The 13,525-nt window shown below is 42.4% G+C and overlaps 1 protein-coding gene across 1 annotated transcript in view; it reads left to right on the top strand.

Moving 5' to 3' along the window:
• URI1 (URI1 prefoldin like chaperone) overlaps positions 1–9,660 on the top strand; it is a 40,764-nt gene extending 31,104 nt beyond the window's left edge. Inside the window, exons 6-11 of the mRNA XM_005490074.4 lie at positions 1–15; positions 2,996–3,176; positions 3,741–4,005; positions 4,581–4,723; positions 6,325–6,583; positions 8,842–9,660. The exon at positions 1–15 is cut by the window's left edge and continues 46 nt beyond it. Coding sequence (XP_005490131.2) covers positions 1–15; positions 2,996–3,176; positions 3,741–4,005; positions 4,581–4,723; positions 6,325–6,583; positions 8,842–9,030 — 1,052 coding nt within the window. The 3' untranslated portion in view covers positions 9,031–9,660. The remainder of the gene's footprint in view (positions 16–2,995; positions 3,177–3,740; positions 4,006–4,580; positions 4,724–6,324; positions 6,584–8,841) is intronic.
• The last annotated feature ends 3,865 nt before the right edge of the window (positions 9,661–13,525 follow it).

Genomic DNA, 13,525 nt, shown 5'->3' with positions numbered 1-13,525 from the left:
GCATTGAAACAAAAGGTAATTGATTTAAAATAAACATGTCTTCAAATACCAGTAAGCAAAATACTCTTTAGGTGGAATTAAATAAATTACTTCATTTCACTATATCTTTTACATTAAAAGAATGTTTTATTCAAATAAAAAATCACTAATAAAAATTACTAAATAAAAAATTACTAATCCTCAGGAAAGATGGATTCTGTCCCTCAATTTCATGTGGATTCTCTGCTATCCCTTGGTAGCCAAAAGCTGGACATTTGGGTGATATTTTTTCCTCTGAAGAGTCTACACTGAGAGTTTGAAGTTTTTTGGTAGAAGAGAGGCAGAAAATAAATTAAGCTGGCTCTAGGAGAGAGGGTTGGAGAAGATTTTTTTTTGCATTAAAGTGTGAGTTTTACAACAGAAGGAAACTACAGAAACTCAGATTCTGCCTGTTTGAGGGGAAAGTATGTGATCAGTGTCAGCAGGGACAGGGATGAGACATCAAGGGACAAGGAGAACGTCTCATCCCAGGGTGTTCCGTGGCTGGCAGGGAGCAAACACAGCAGCAGCCCTGGTGTGCAGCTCCTGGACTGCAGAAATGCTTCCCAGAGATGGCTGGAGAGGACACTGGGAAGCAAAGGTAGCTGTGCTAAGGAATTACTTGGATAATTTCTGTGCTGTCTGAAGTAGTGCCCGACAGGACTCAGGCAAAGTTGGAAGCACAAGTAATTTTACAGTCTGAAAATTGCATCACCTGGGCATTTTTAGGAGGAGAAGATTTGCAGAGGGCTATGGGCAGTTCACTGTTACGTTTTCCTAGAATAAATCAAAATAATCTTTATATGCCAGGGCTGATTAAGGGGGTGTCTCTACTATGGGTTCATGTCATTGCACAGTAGGAGGAGTAACATTGTAGGAAATGCATCCCACAGTAGCAGTGTTAATGCAGCACCATGCTGTACATGCCAGGTCAGCATTTGTGCAGCTTTTTTTGTATCCTAAACTTCCTTTGTCACTGTTGTCCTCTGACACCCTCTTAACTTTTGCTGAAAATCTGTTAAGTGGAAATTACCAATGTTTTCTCTCAGCACCAATCTGTGCTGTGACTGCAAGAGAAGTAGCTAAAAGACCAGCTTAGTGGTTGAGGCAGGCTGGGCTTCATCAGCCCAAGAATTGGTTTTGTTTGTGTGGAAATGGGCTGGATCTCAGAGGAAGGCAAACACAAATAGTATCCTGAGCATCTCCTTAGTTTCTTGCTACCTCTCCATTTTCTGGGTTTTTCTACTTCACTTGTTTTGGTTAGTGTATGAAGGTAATGATGGTGCTTTGAGGTAACAGTGAGTGAGCACAGTGGATGCTGGAGCAGAAAGTGGTTATCTCTGTTGTCTTTTTGATCTGACCTGGTTTCCTAACTGACTGAAGCTGTGTTGAATTAGGGACAATCACTGGCATGTCAAAGCACTTGCTGGTGTTCAGGAAGGCATGTGCTTACCTTGGTAGTCAAGTCAGTGGTTAATACTGAAGGGTAACAAACTGGGAGGGCACAAATTGACAATCAAATTGAAATAGATTGTTAACTAATCCTTCCAATTTTATTTATTAATTTTGTAATTATAGCAAATGAAATCCTCACAAGTTACTCTGATTGCTTGGCTTACCTCAATTTATATTCAAATCTCACTAAAACACATTTCAGCCTTTTCTTAACGAGATGATGAAAAGTGCTATCCCATGGAAGAGTAGGGGACACACATTCCAGCATTACTTGCAGTCACCTGTTTGCTTTTTAATGTTGCTGTTGAATTTGTATTTAACTCAGGATTAAAGTATAAGCTGACGTATTTGAATAAGGATATCTTTAAGCCATGAGTTCTTAAAATTTAAAAAAAAATGGCTGCACAGTTGGTTAATAGAGATTTTAAAACACAAAGGATGCTGAGTAACTAAGACATTGTACTACTGTTGATTGGAATCACAAAGCAGTTTCATGACACAGAGAGCCACTGGGGTCCCACTGCATTTGTGGCAGTGCTGGAAGAGGATGGGTTCTCATTCCTGGGAGAGGTGCAGGAGCTGTGTGGGTGGTGATGGGCAGAGGGCAGGAGCTTCCCTTGGAGCCTGCCTGGGAGCTCTCAGGAACAGGCAGTGGCCCTGGGTGCTGGTCTCAGGGAAAAGGGGTCAAACATGCAGTCCTGCCCTTCACCCAGACAGGGTGAAGCATTAGGATTTGTTCCCTATGTGCCAGACAGCACTCAAACAGGAACAGCTATTCCCCATCCTCAGTGGATGCACTGTTTTACCAGGGAGCAAGGCTTTTAAATGCCAGCAAGAACTTGTCACTGACTACCATTTGCTCACAAGTGTGTATCTCAGGTCACCTCTGTGGCTTTAAATGGGGTTTATATTTATTATTTCTGAAAGGCAGGTTTGTGTATGATTTTCAGAGTGGGTCTTTTTCACTAAATAAGTGATTGATAATGACTGGATTTTGATCAGATTTTCCAGGTAACTCTGGAGGTAATTTTTAATGATTTTCATTGTAAATTTATTCTTTAAGTGTGATTATTAAAAATGAGCTAAAATACAAACCAGGTTTGTTTTCCCAGTTAAGAAAACCTGCTGTTAATGGGACAGTGAGCAAATGCCACATTCATATGTTGATATCTATCAGATCAAATCAAAATCTACTGTTTGGCACAAGAGGTAAAAAATCCCACATTGTAATAAAACTGCCACAGGATCAGAGTGTCTCCTGCTTTGTAAATAAACATCTCTGCTTTGCCTCGGTATTTCTGTAACATCCGGAGACTATTACCCTGTGCTGCTGCTCTGGTTCATTGACAGTTTCACTTAAACAGTTAAACAATAGTTTGAAATGGAAAATGTTCTGCCCATATTCCTTACTTAGTTCCTTTGTGGGTTTTTTCCCACCCCTCAAATGTTTTTTTGTTGGATATTTTTGTTGGATTTTTCAGTCAGTCGCCTTAGTAATTGCATCTTATTTTTCACTACACAGGAAAATACCGAACTGCTCACAAACCTCATTCAAAGCCAAAAGTATCAAATGTTTTTGAGGTAGATTTTCCAGCAAATGGAAATGATACAAAACCAATGGGTCGTTTTCAGTCAGAGGAGGAGCTGTGGGCCCGTTTAGAAGAGCTCGAGAGACAAGAAGAGATGCTTGGTGAACTTGACAGGTACAGTGCTGCTGTGGCACAGGCAGAACTGGAGTCCAGAGGGTTGTGGGGCTGCTGGTGCACAGAGGGTCTCACCAGCAGGGCAAAGAGCTGACCACACAGCTGGAATTAAAATTATCATAGGTGGAAGAAGGGTGGGACACGAACAAAGCACTCGCTGCAACGCCAGAGCTCCTAAAATCTGCCTCTGTGCAACCACAGCAGTCCAGCCTTCTGGCTTTTTTTTTCTTTAAGATGAAGAGGGGGAAGTGAAATTAATTTCCCACAGGCTGTGAAAATCCATAGTTTTCCATGTGGGAGTTACCCACTTAATGCTGTATAGCATCCTTAGATCTATTCTGATCTGCAAGCATGGTTTTTAGCCATGATGTCACAGTTCTGGTACTCCAGTTGGTATGGGAAGGGCACAGGCATTGTTAGAGGGCACAGAGAAGTTGCACTGTCTGTCTGAAAGTACAGCACCTGGGTAAAGAAAGTTACATGCAGGTGAGTTCATTACTTTGTATGTTTGTCGCTCAAGAGCACAACTTGCCTCTGTTGACGTCGATATTTTTCATTCCTTAGGATGCCCGATGCAGTTCAGGTAAATGGAGAAGATGCAACCTCTTCTGAAGATGAGAGGGAGGACAAGGACACAGATGTGAATGGGACCTGTAGGGCAGAGGACTGTATTACTCAGGGCAACTTCCATAAAGAATTTGGGAATTCAGACTTGTTTGTGCGCCACCTTAATGGCTCCACTTACCACAGTGATGATGAAGATGACAGAGATGTTGGACATAACTCTGTTCCAACTATTTATTTCTCTCACACTGTGGAACCTAAAAGGGTTTGTACTTTATTTAATTTTTATCTTTTGCTCAAGAGAGTACATAAAATATATATGCCATATGTAAACCTGAAAACTTTAGATCTGTAGATGTAGTAGAATGCTAGCTGGAGGTGACATTGGGGTTTTTTTTCATATTATTAAAACCTCTCTGTTTAGATCCTGTTGTCCTAAATATGGTATTAAAAAAATGATCTTCAGGTGTCTGCCTTGTTGTTCTGGCTTCTGGCTGTTGTAAAAGGCAGCATCCTGTCTAGGAGTTTTTTAAAAGACTTCTTACTTGCCTTGAAACTGGCCTTTGAGCAGCTCAGCTGTTGAGCAGAGCTTGAATAAGCAGACTATCATATTTTATATGCAAAATATGTGCACGAGGGCAAAGAAATGCCCCAGCCTAGTGCAAGTGGTAGAGAATAAACAGTGCACACTATGAATGTTACCATTCATACATTTGTTTAACTTACCTGTGCTTCCTAGTCCCCAACTGCTTGGGTAAGAGAATGTCAGGAATCAGTTCATCTGCAGACTGGTGATTGTTGATTTTATGGTCTAGACCATCATTTGTGTTCAATTTTCAGGTAAGAATAAACACAGGAAAAAATACTACTTTGAAATTCAGCGAGAAGAAAGAAGAGGCCAAGCGTAAAAAGAGGAACAGCAGTGGCAATGGCCATGCAGCTCCAGAGCTGCCCATCATCAAAACCCCAGCAGACATTTACAGGTGGGTAATTTATGGTGCAGCTTTCCTCTGAGCAGACCTTCTCCTTTCATTTCTGTCCACCTAGAGTGTGTAACCCCACCTACAGTTTCCTGAAAGAAACAGCTGGAACTGAATTTACTACTTAAAAATGAAAGTTTGTGCCTTCTGCATGGTTGCTTTGCTTTCTTATCCATAAAATATTTCTGAGCTGAACACTTGCTTTTCCAAATAGCAGTTCTTCTTTTACCTGTTTTTCCAGAGCTTCTGAAATTTGCTAGTATATGTCATCCTCAGAAAGGAATGCAGCAGTTATGTTATGTGTTCTGGTTAATTCCCTGCCATTTTTCTCTGTGTTTGTTTTCAAACAGATCTGATCAGATCTACCCCTTGTAATACTCCTGCTTTCCTGGTTATTGATTTGCTGGACTCTGTCTCTTCCTTTCTGTGTCTTCAAAACATACTCAGCTCTTTGCTTGCATAGTTTCTTTTGCATTCCCTCTTCCTGGCCTCAGTCTGTCACTTTGTGTTCTTCATAAAAGGTACTGCTCACCTGTAGGACACCCCGACACACAGAGCTTGAAAAACAGTGCTGGGCTTAGGGCATTGTACAAAACAACTAGGGTGACAGGATAATTAAAACAAATATTTAGGTTTGTAAGGATGAATACAGGCACCTATTGGATTGCTTGATTAAGTGATTGTGAGAATTCCACTGTGTGTGTCTGTATTTGGGTACCTAAATATGTTAAACATGTTACAAAGTGTTAAAAGTGAAGCCACATCCTGTAATTGCAGCTGCAGTGGCTGAAGATGAGCAAAAGATTGTTTGGTGTTCCTCCCCCTGAGGCCTGCAAATTCCATCTTCTGTAGAGATGTATTTCCATAAGTGCCTGATGAATAAAGCTGTTAGAAACAAGTAACACCCTTAAAATCATCCAGTCATTGGGCTGCTCCTTTATGAGTTTGATAAAATTGGCATTGTCTTCTCATTCTCCTCCACCCACCCTTGACTTTCTCAAGTCATGGAGAGGGAGCACAAGAGCCATCTTTGTCAGTTCACAGTCTGTTAATACTTGAAAAGTGTCTTCCTGTTGATCTGATCTTATAAGCTGATTTTTAAAATTTTGTTTCTAATTGAAAGCAGATTATGACACTTGTCAGGAGAAAGCTCCATCTTTTCCATGTGCAATGAATGTTTCAAGTATTTGTTTTTGTATTCTACATATGACAAGGACTTAACTCCAGAAAACATCCCCAGATTGTGATCTGAATCTCTTTACAGAAACAACTCTGGTCATTATTTAATTTACCTTTTTCCTAACTTTTTCTGACTCACACCTGTCTGTTTTGTAACATTTTTCAAAGAGCTATGCATTTTCTGCTGAAAATAAGTACCAACTTAATGCTTGAATAAAGGGCATAACAGCATTCACTCTGCAGAATTGATTCTTGTACACTGGTAAATAAATAAAGTGCCTCTGAAGGTACAGCATTGTCATTCTGCAGCGAAAAAGTTGGGAAAGCACATCATAATTAATTTGTACAAAAGACAAAGCAAGATCACTGTAAATTTGTCATCTGATCCTGAAATGGTTTATTAAAGCTAACATTTTCCTTTATAGATACTTTGTTGATGTTGTGAATGGAGAATATGTCCCTCGTAAATCAATCCTGAAGTCCCGGAGCAGAGAGAACAGTGTTTGCAGCGATACCAGCGAGAACAGCGCTGCTGAGTTTGATGACAGACGAGGAGTTCAGAGGAGTGTTAGCTGTGATGAAGCCACTCAGAGTGACAACAGCGAAGGCATCCTCGAGGAAGAGGAGGGGGAGGAGAAGCAGCAGCTACCGAAAAAGCTTCCTCCCTCTGCAGGGACAACTGAGGTACAGTTTTTAATTCATTATTGATTGTTGGCAGGGATAGAAATGAGAAATCTAATTACTCTAGTTGTCTATACCATCAGTTTTATTTCTTTAAAATAATTTTCTAACTCCTGTCTGGTTCACTTCAGAAGGACATAGCGGGTGACAGGCCTCAATCACACATACCTTAGGGGCAGAGGGGAGGAGCTGCTCACCTCGTGGCTTCACCAAGGCTTGAAGCTCTTCCATAAAGATCCAGCAAAGTGCTCACTCACTGGTGTTACTGAAACCTCTGTGCTGGGTCACCCTGATCACTTCTCTGCAGGAGAGACAGCAGCATTTTAGACTAAAAGAGGGAAATCTGTACTTTGTAACTGATCAGAGGAAGAGGTGACTCTCTAACCTGTCTTGCACTACTAGGCAGCTAATTTTTAAGGAGTGTTTAAAGTTTAAAAATAGATACCAGCTGAATTACTATTTTGATGTGCCAATAGCAGAGAAACTGCCTGGTGGAAGGAAGCATTGCACCCCTACTCATCCTATTCCAGACTAAGCCATTAGGGATCCCAAACAAATCTGTTTACATGTGTTTGGAAAGTTCAGGGCTCCGTCATAAAAGACAGACTGTACAATGTAAGGGAAGATGTACAGTTGCTTAGTGACTGGGTGAATACAGGAATTAAATGTAGAGATTCGTGGCACAGCGCATTCATTTCTGTTTTGTAACAGCTTAACACTAATTTTTTCAAACTAGATAAAACTTGAGTCTTCAGTAGTTCCCAGTGCAATGGACAAGTTCAATGAAAGCACTACTTCTGCAAAAATTATTTTGGACAAGAAATGAATTCCTCATAAAAGCTGTTGTTTATCACCATTTTTCATGCAAACAGCTTCAGATGAATCCAGGCAGGATGTGAAGATTCATGATGGAAAATTTATCTGTGGAGTTAGCACTCCACATTGTATACTTTCTGGAATATATTTGCTATATTCTTATAAAACATCTAAGTACACTTTAGATGTTACCCATCAGTCTATTACCTGAGTCTGGCATGATTATTCTCTACAATGTAATGTATTTTCTGAGCAACTGAAGGAGATTAAGCAAAACACTCCAGTCAGATGTGCTTCCCTAAATGCTGTTGTTTTGCTTTTGGTTGTTTTTGTGGGTGTTTGAAATCCATTATTTCTCCATTACCATTTGCAACACACTAGCTTTTTTTTATTTCTAATTTTACCACCATCACTTAGTTTGTGCATTGCTTACCTGTTTTTGAAAATGAGCTTCTTGTTAGATTAACAGAGTTGTACAAGCACAGCTTTAGGCACACTTGGGCTACTGGAGCAGAAAACAAAAAACACTGCTTTTTTTGCAGGTCCAACAAGAGAATGGCCTGTTTGTTTTGCTTTGTCTTTGTTGGGAACTGAGTTATGAAAAAGCAGAACTAAGCATAGTGACTGAATCTGGTGTGCATTCCTTTGTGCCCAGCATGAGCATCAGACCTTGGATGTGGAACTGCTTCCCCTTGTCCTTGGGCATTCTGAATTCTCTGTTTTCAATACATAGTGGAGTGATTTGTTCTTAAATATGTTTATGAAAAGTAATTCTAAGCTGCTTGTTTTCCAGGAATCATGGTCATTTCTTTGCTAAGTTGAAAAGGATTGTCACATAATTGGCTGCATATAAATTACAATTTTTAAACATTAGATGTTTTTATTAGGCCTTTTATAGAGAGAAATAGTTGGAAGCAAGTTTGCTGTTCACTTAAATATAAATGGCTTTCACCATTTTTTGATCATATTTGGTAGGGAGAAAAGAAGTATCAAAGTATGTGCTTGCTAGTTCATATGCAATGCTTGATGCAATTAGAAGATTCTAAGTCATAAAATGACGTATGATGGAAATGCTAACATCAACTTTGCAAAGTCTCTCCATTTTATATCCAAAATAAAACTGTGTATTACATCAGCTGTTTGATTTCTCAAGCATGTGTCAGTGAGGAAGCAAATTTTTACATCATTTATGCAGTAGGAATGAGATTAAGTAGTACTTTTAAGATACTGTCTTTCATTCAGTCATCCTTGAACAAGCTATATTTTGAGGTTAATTACAATGTGGTTACTTATGCAGGCAACAATCATTGATTTAAGGATATTTCTTTACTTTTGATTAGAAGAAATAACAATTCTAATCAGGCTAATATAGGGTAATGACCTTATGGGCATAGCTTCACATTTGCATTTTATTAGCTCATTCTGAGTATTCTCTTCTGTTGTAGGCATTTTCTGGAACTGTCATAGAAAAGGAGCCTTTGTCTCCCTCCGCAATGCCACACCCAGTGCTGGCTCACCCAGTGCTGCCCACCATTCTGGAGCGCAAATCCGAGGAGCTCTTGTCCGACGCCCCAGAAGAACCTGTCAAGAGGATTTCCAAATTCAGAGCTGCCAGGATGCAGCAGACTCAGTAGGTGCTGCTGAGCCCAAGCACGAGCCCTCTTGCCTGCTTTCACCTCTCTGGAGATGGTATAAAGGCTTCTCTGTAGCATCCAGCATTACCAGAGTGTCCTGTGGTAATTTGGCACCGTTATCTCCTCAACGTTTGCTGGCAGCATTAGGAAAACAAACAGTTCAGTGTTTGAACACTTGAGTATTCATCTTATTTTGTCGGTTTCCCTGTGTGCTGTCAGCACCTTTGTATATGTTTGCCTTACGATAGCAGCACTTGGGTTCTTTTTACAAAAACTGTTCCTTACATACATTGTTTTTGTGTTTAAAACTAAATACAGGCAGTTTTGTGCCAGCTGTGATGTTCTACATACCATATGGACCATTTTAAGGAAACTTTTCACATTTCGAATAGATTCACCAATTATATTACATTACTTGCTTTAGCATTTTAACACACACTTGTATTCACATTGCTGTAGGTTTTGCAACTAGGTGTCTGCTAAAAGTTTTTTTCCTTCTTTCAAACCTCTCTGATATCTCACTGTACAGGTCTATAAAATTCCAGGTTCATGTACATTGCAGGGAAGTTTCTTTGATGGAAAAGGGTATTTTGTAAAATTAAATTTTCAGTAAAAAAGCTGTGAAACTGGTGTGGTTTTTGTTGCTTTACTACTAATTTGGAAGCTCCACAGAGAGGTTTTTATTTTGAACTTGCATTTCTAGCTTGAAGTGTTTACTACCACATGGACATAAAAGCAGTCCATTCTCTTCTGCCATTGTGTTTTAACCTCCTGCTAATGAATGTCCATGGAAATTGAATGCTCTTAAGGAGAGAAGCATAAACTCAGACTCTTGATTACAAAATCTCCTAGTTCTTTTGTATACTCAGAAAACATTGTAATTGTCTTGGGAATGCCCAGAGGGAGTCAGCACTAAGGAAAAATGTCTTAATGCTTCAGCTTTATTTCAAAATGGAACAGCACTGCAGCACTCAGGCTACAGTTTGGTGTATCCTTGTCAACTGAGAGCAGTCCTGGCTTCAGGATTACCTGCCCAGCAGCTCCTTCCTTCCAATCTTCTTGCCATCCCCTCGTTTTGCTGACAGAGCTTTTGTTGTTAGGAGCCACCCCTTGAGTGATAGTAGGTGTCAGCGATAGGCTTTACAAACAAACTACTGGGTTTAGTTTCTTTTTTTTTTTCATTAGTGTGTGGGTTTTTGAACCTCGTGAGTTTCCTAATCTCTCAGCACGTCTGTATCAGCACAGTTAGAGGGGTTGCATGTTGGGCAAGGACAAGGGAAAACGATGGCAGAGGGCATGGGGAGCTGGAGTACCTTAAACTGATGGTGCTCTCCAGCTGACACCACCAAGCCACAGCCTGAGAGGTGAGGCAGGAAGACTTTGGGAGGGGTAAGGAGGGACTGTGACTCTGTAAATGGGGAGCCTGAGAGCCATCAGCATCTGATTTTCCAAATCTTGGCAAGCAGATAATGCTGTTTCCTCACCTTCCCCTAAAATAGCTGCGCCTTGTACCCAGATCCTTTGCTCTCAGATCACAGCAGATGAGCTCATGGTGTGGCTTTGGAACAGAACCACCAGCTCCCCCTTGTCTCAACACTCCTCTCTCTGTTAGGGAGGTGGAGGCACTGGAACTTCTCTTTCTAAGGTGACTTCTAAAGTAAGCAGAGGCACTCTGTGGATCCCCACTAAGAGTTTGGGAAGCCACAGTGGCTTCATGGGCAGAAAACTGTGGCCAAGTGTGGCAGCAGGAGGGCAGGGGGGCAGCAGCCCACCACAACTGGGGGCCATGTTTCCCCTGGGGCAGAGCAAATTGTGTTTGGCTGCAGGAAGAGCTGCAGGGAAGGTTGTGCAGCCCTGCTGCGCCCGCAGCGCGCCGGCTGCGAGGGGCAAGCGCTCCAGCACAGCCCCAGAGTCACGTTGAAAGTGTTAATGATTAATTTGATTCATGCTCAAATGTGGACTTTTTTTTTTTTTTAAAGCATATTGCATTAGTACTAAAATAAGCCATCAATGCCAGTCCACCCTCTATTCACGGCTAAATATTTAAAGGAGGTTATTTATAGCTTCTTTAATGAATTCTTGGCTAAACAAAATGAAATTATGTCCTAGAAAAGTAGAAGCTATTTTGTAACCAGAACAGTGCAACTGTAAAATATAGTTCCATGAATATGTATTTTAAATAACAAGGGGTTGAGATCCAAGACTACCAGACATGGGTAATTAGAGGAAAACTGAGAGAAAGAAAGAAAGGGGGAGAAAGAGAGAGAAAAACACCCTTTAAAAAGATTTATTTAGATATCTTCTGAAATACTTCCCGCTTCCAGTTACTTCAACAAACCAAATACCCCTTGTCACCATAGATCAGTTTCAAATCAAAATTAATTCTTTGCTTGTTTTCTTTTTGTCTCCCCTCCCCTTTTTTTCACATCTCTGCTCACGAGAAAAAGTAGGATAAATGCACCTTAGGTTTTAATGAATTATGGCCTCAGTTCAGGGAAGCATCCTTACTCAGGAATGCACTTTGGCATGTGCTTATGTCTCAGAGATTTTGTAAAGAAGAATGGATTTAACCACATGCTTAAAACTAAGCACATGAGTGTTTTCCCTAATAGGGAGCCTGAGTGTGTCTGTGCCTTTCTGCAGTATATTTAATTGTCAGAGGGTTCTCGGGCTGGAATGAGCCTTCATCTTCCCTCTCTTCACTTGGGCTTCAGCAGCAGACTCACTTGCAGTGCCTAGAGCAAGAGAGATGGCTGTAGGCATTTTATAGAATGTTTACAAACACCAAACAACAACAAAAAATTTAAATCTATCAAAGCAGATAAAAATCTAAGCAGTAAAAAGGAATCATGTGAAGGCCTGTCTCCGTGAGGACCTAAAATTTGCTTTCTCTGCAGCACTGGAGCTCAGAAGTGCTGCAGGTGACCAACAAATGGGTAAAGTAAACATGGGATGGAGCAACAGATCCCTGAATTGGAGGCATGAAGGGCTCCTGGGGGTAAATTAATTTTCATATGCCTTTTTGCCCCCTGTGCTACCATTCTGGATTTTATTCACTTAAATAACAATAAGCGCACATTTAAATGGCGCTTTTTACCCCCAGTGCTGCCATTCTGGATTTAGTTTGCTCAGTACTTCGTACTAAGTACTTGGTACTTTTAATGGTACAAGAGGGTTGTATTTTAATGGCACTTTTTACCCCAAGTGCTGCCATTCTGGATTTTATTCACTTAGGCGAAAATAAGGGTACATTTTAATTCTGAAATTCCTTTGGTGACTCCGTGCTGCTGGAAGGCTCCGTGTTTGCTGAGGGCTCTGGGCACGGGGCTGAGGGAGGGCTCTTGGCTTTCCCCGTGCTCCCAAAAGCTTTTTGGTGTGTCCTGAGCCAGAGTGCATTGGCTGGGCCAGCTGGTCACCACGGTGGCACAGGAATGCACACTGTGGCAGGACCCCCATGACTCTCAGCGTGCCCTGCTGCCCGGGCACAGGTGGCAGTGCCAGGTGGGCACAGTGCTGGGGACAGAGCGGTGGCAGCAGCCAGCCTGGGCCGTGTGTCCCACCGCCCCTCGCTGCCCTCTGCGCTGATTGCCTCAGTTAGGCACGGCAAATGACCCGTCGGGAGGAGCTACTGCTCTTTGATCTTCCTAATTGCCATCAGGTGTGCTGGGCACCTGCCCGCACCCAGAGGAGGGGCTGCGTGGGGAGCACCTCGCTGTGTGAGGTGCTCGTTCCCAGGCTGGTGGTCTGGCTGGGGGAGCCGCAGGAAGGAGCAGAGGATGCCGAGTGCTCCGTGCCCTGTGCCGGGAGGAGCAGAGGATGCCGAGTGCTCCGTGCCCTGTGCCGGGAGGAGAGGCCCGGCCCGGCCCGGCCCGGTGGGGCCTGGAGCCGGTTCTGAGCTACCTGATTCATCTCATAAGGTGAGCTGCACTTCGCGCCTTCCATCGCTCGCTTAGGGCATCTAAAGCAGCAGATTTTTGGATGTCTCACGAATGTCTAAACCAGCTGTTTTGGCTGTTCATTTTAACTAAGTGATTTATGCCGCAAAAAACGAGCTGGGATTAAAAGAAATCAGATGTGTGCGTTTGGAATGCAGCGTCTCTGCGTTACAAATAGCTCCTCTCTAACCCACATTAACCCCACGATACGTGAATTTTGCCAACTCCCGCTGCGTCTTTTAAATCAAGCCCAGCAAATCGTTCCCGGGTGCGCTGAGAGCCGAGCCCTTCCCTTCCCTTCCCTTCCCTTCCCTTCCCTTCCCTTCCCTTCCCTTCCCTTCCCTTCCCTTCCCTTCCCTTCCCTTCCGCGGCCGTTGCGCGGGCTGCAGGTGCGGGCGGCGGCCGGGAGGGGGCGGCGGCGGGCGCGGCCGCGGAGAGCTGCCAGTCAGCGGCTGATTTATTATTCATTTGTGTTATAGGTGGGGTGTGCAGACAGTTACTGTAATAATTACCCGGACTGGAGCGTTTCCTTGGCAACCGGGGTTTTTTTCTCCATTCAT

Source organism: Zonotrichia albicollis, chromosome 13, assembly GCF_047830755.1.
Source record: "Zonotrichia albicollis isolate bZonAlb1 chromosome 13, bZonAlb1.hap1, whole genome shotgun sequence".
In the NCBI taxonomy this organism is placed as follows: Eukaryota; Metazoa; Chordata; class Aves; order Passeriformes; family Passerellidae; genus Zonotrichia; species Zonotrichia albicollis.
Note: the sequence above shows the minus strand (reverse complement) of the source record. Positions and strands in the feature narration are given on the sequence as shown.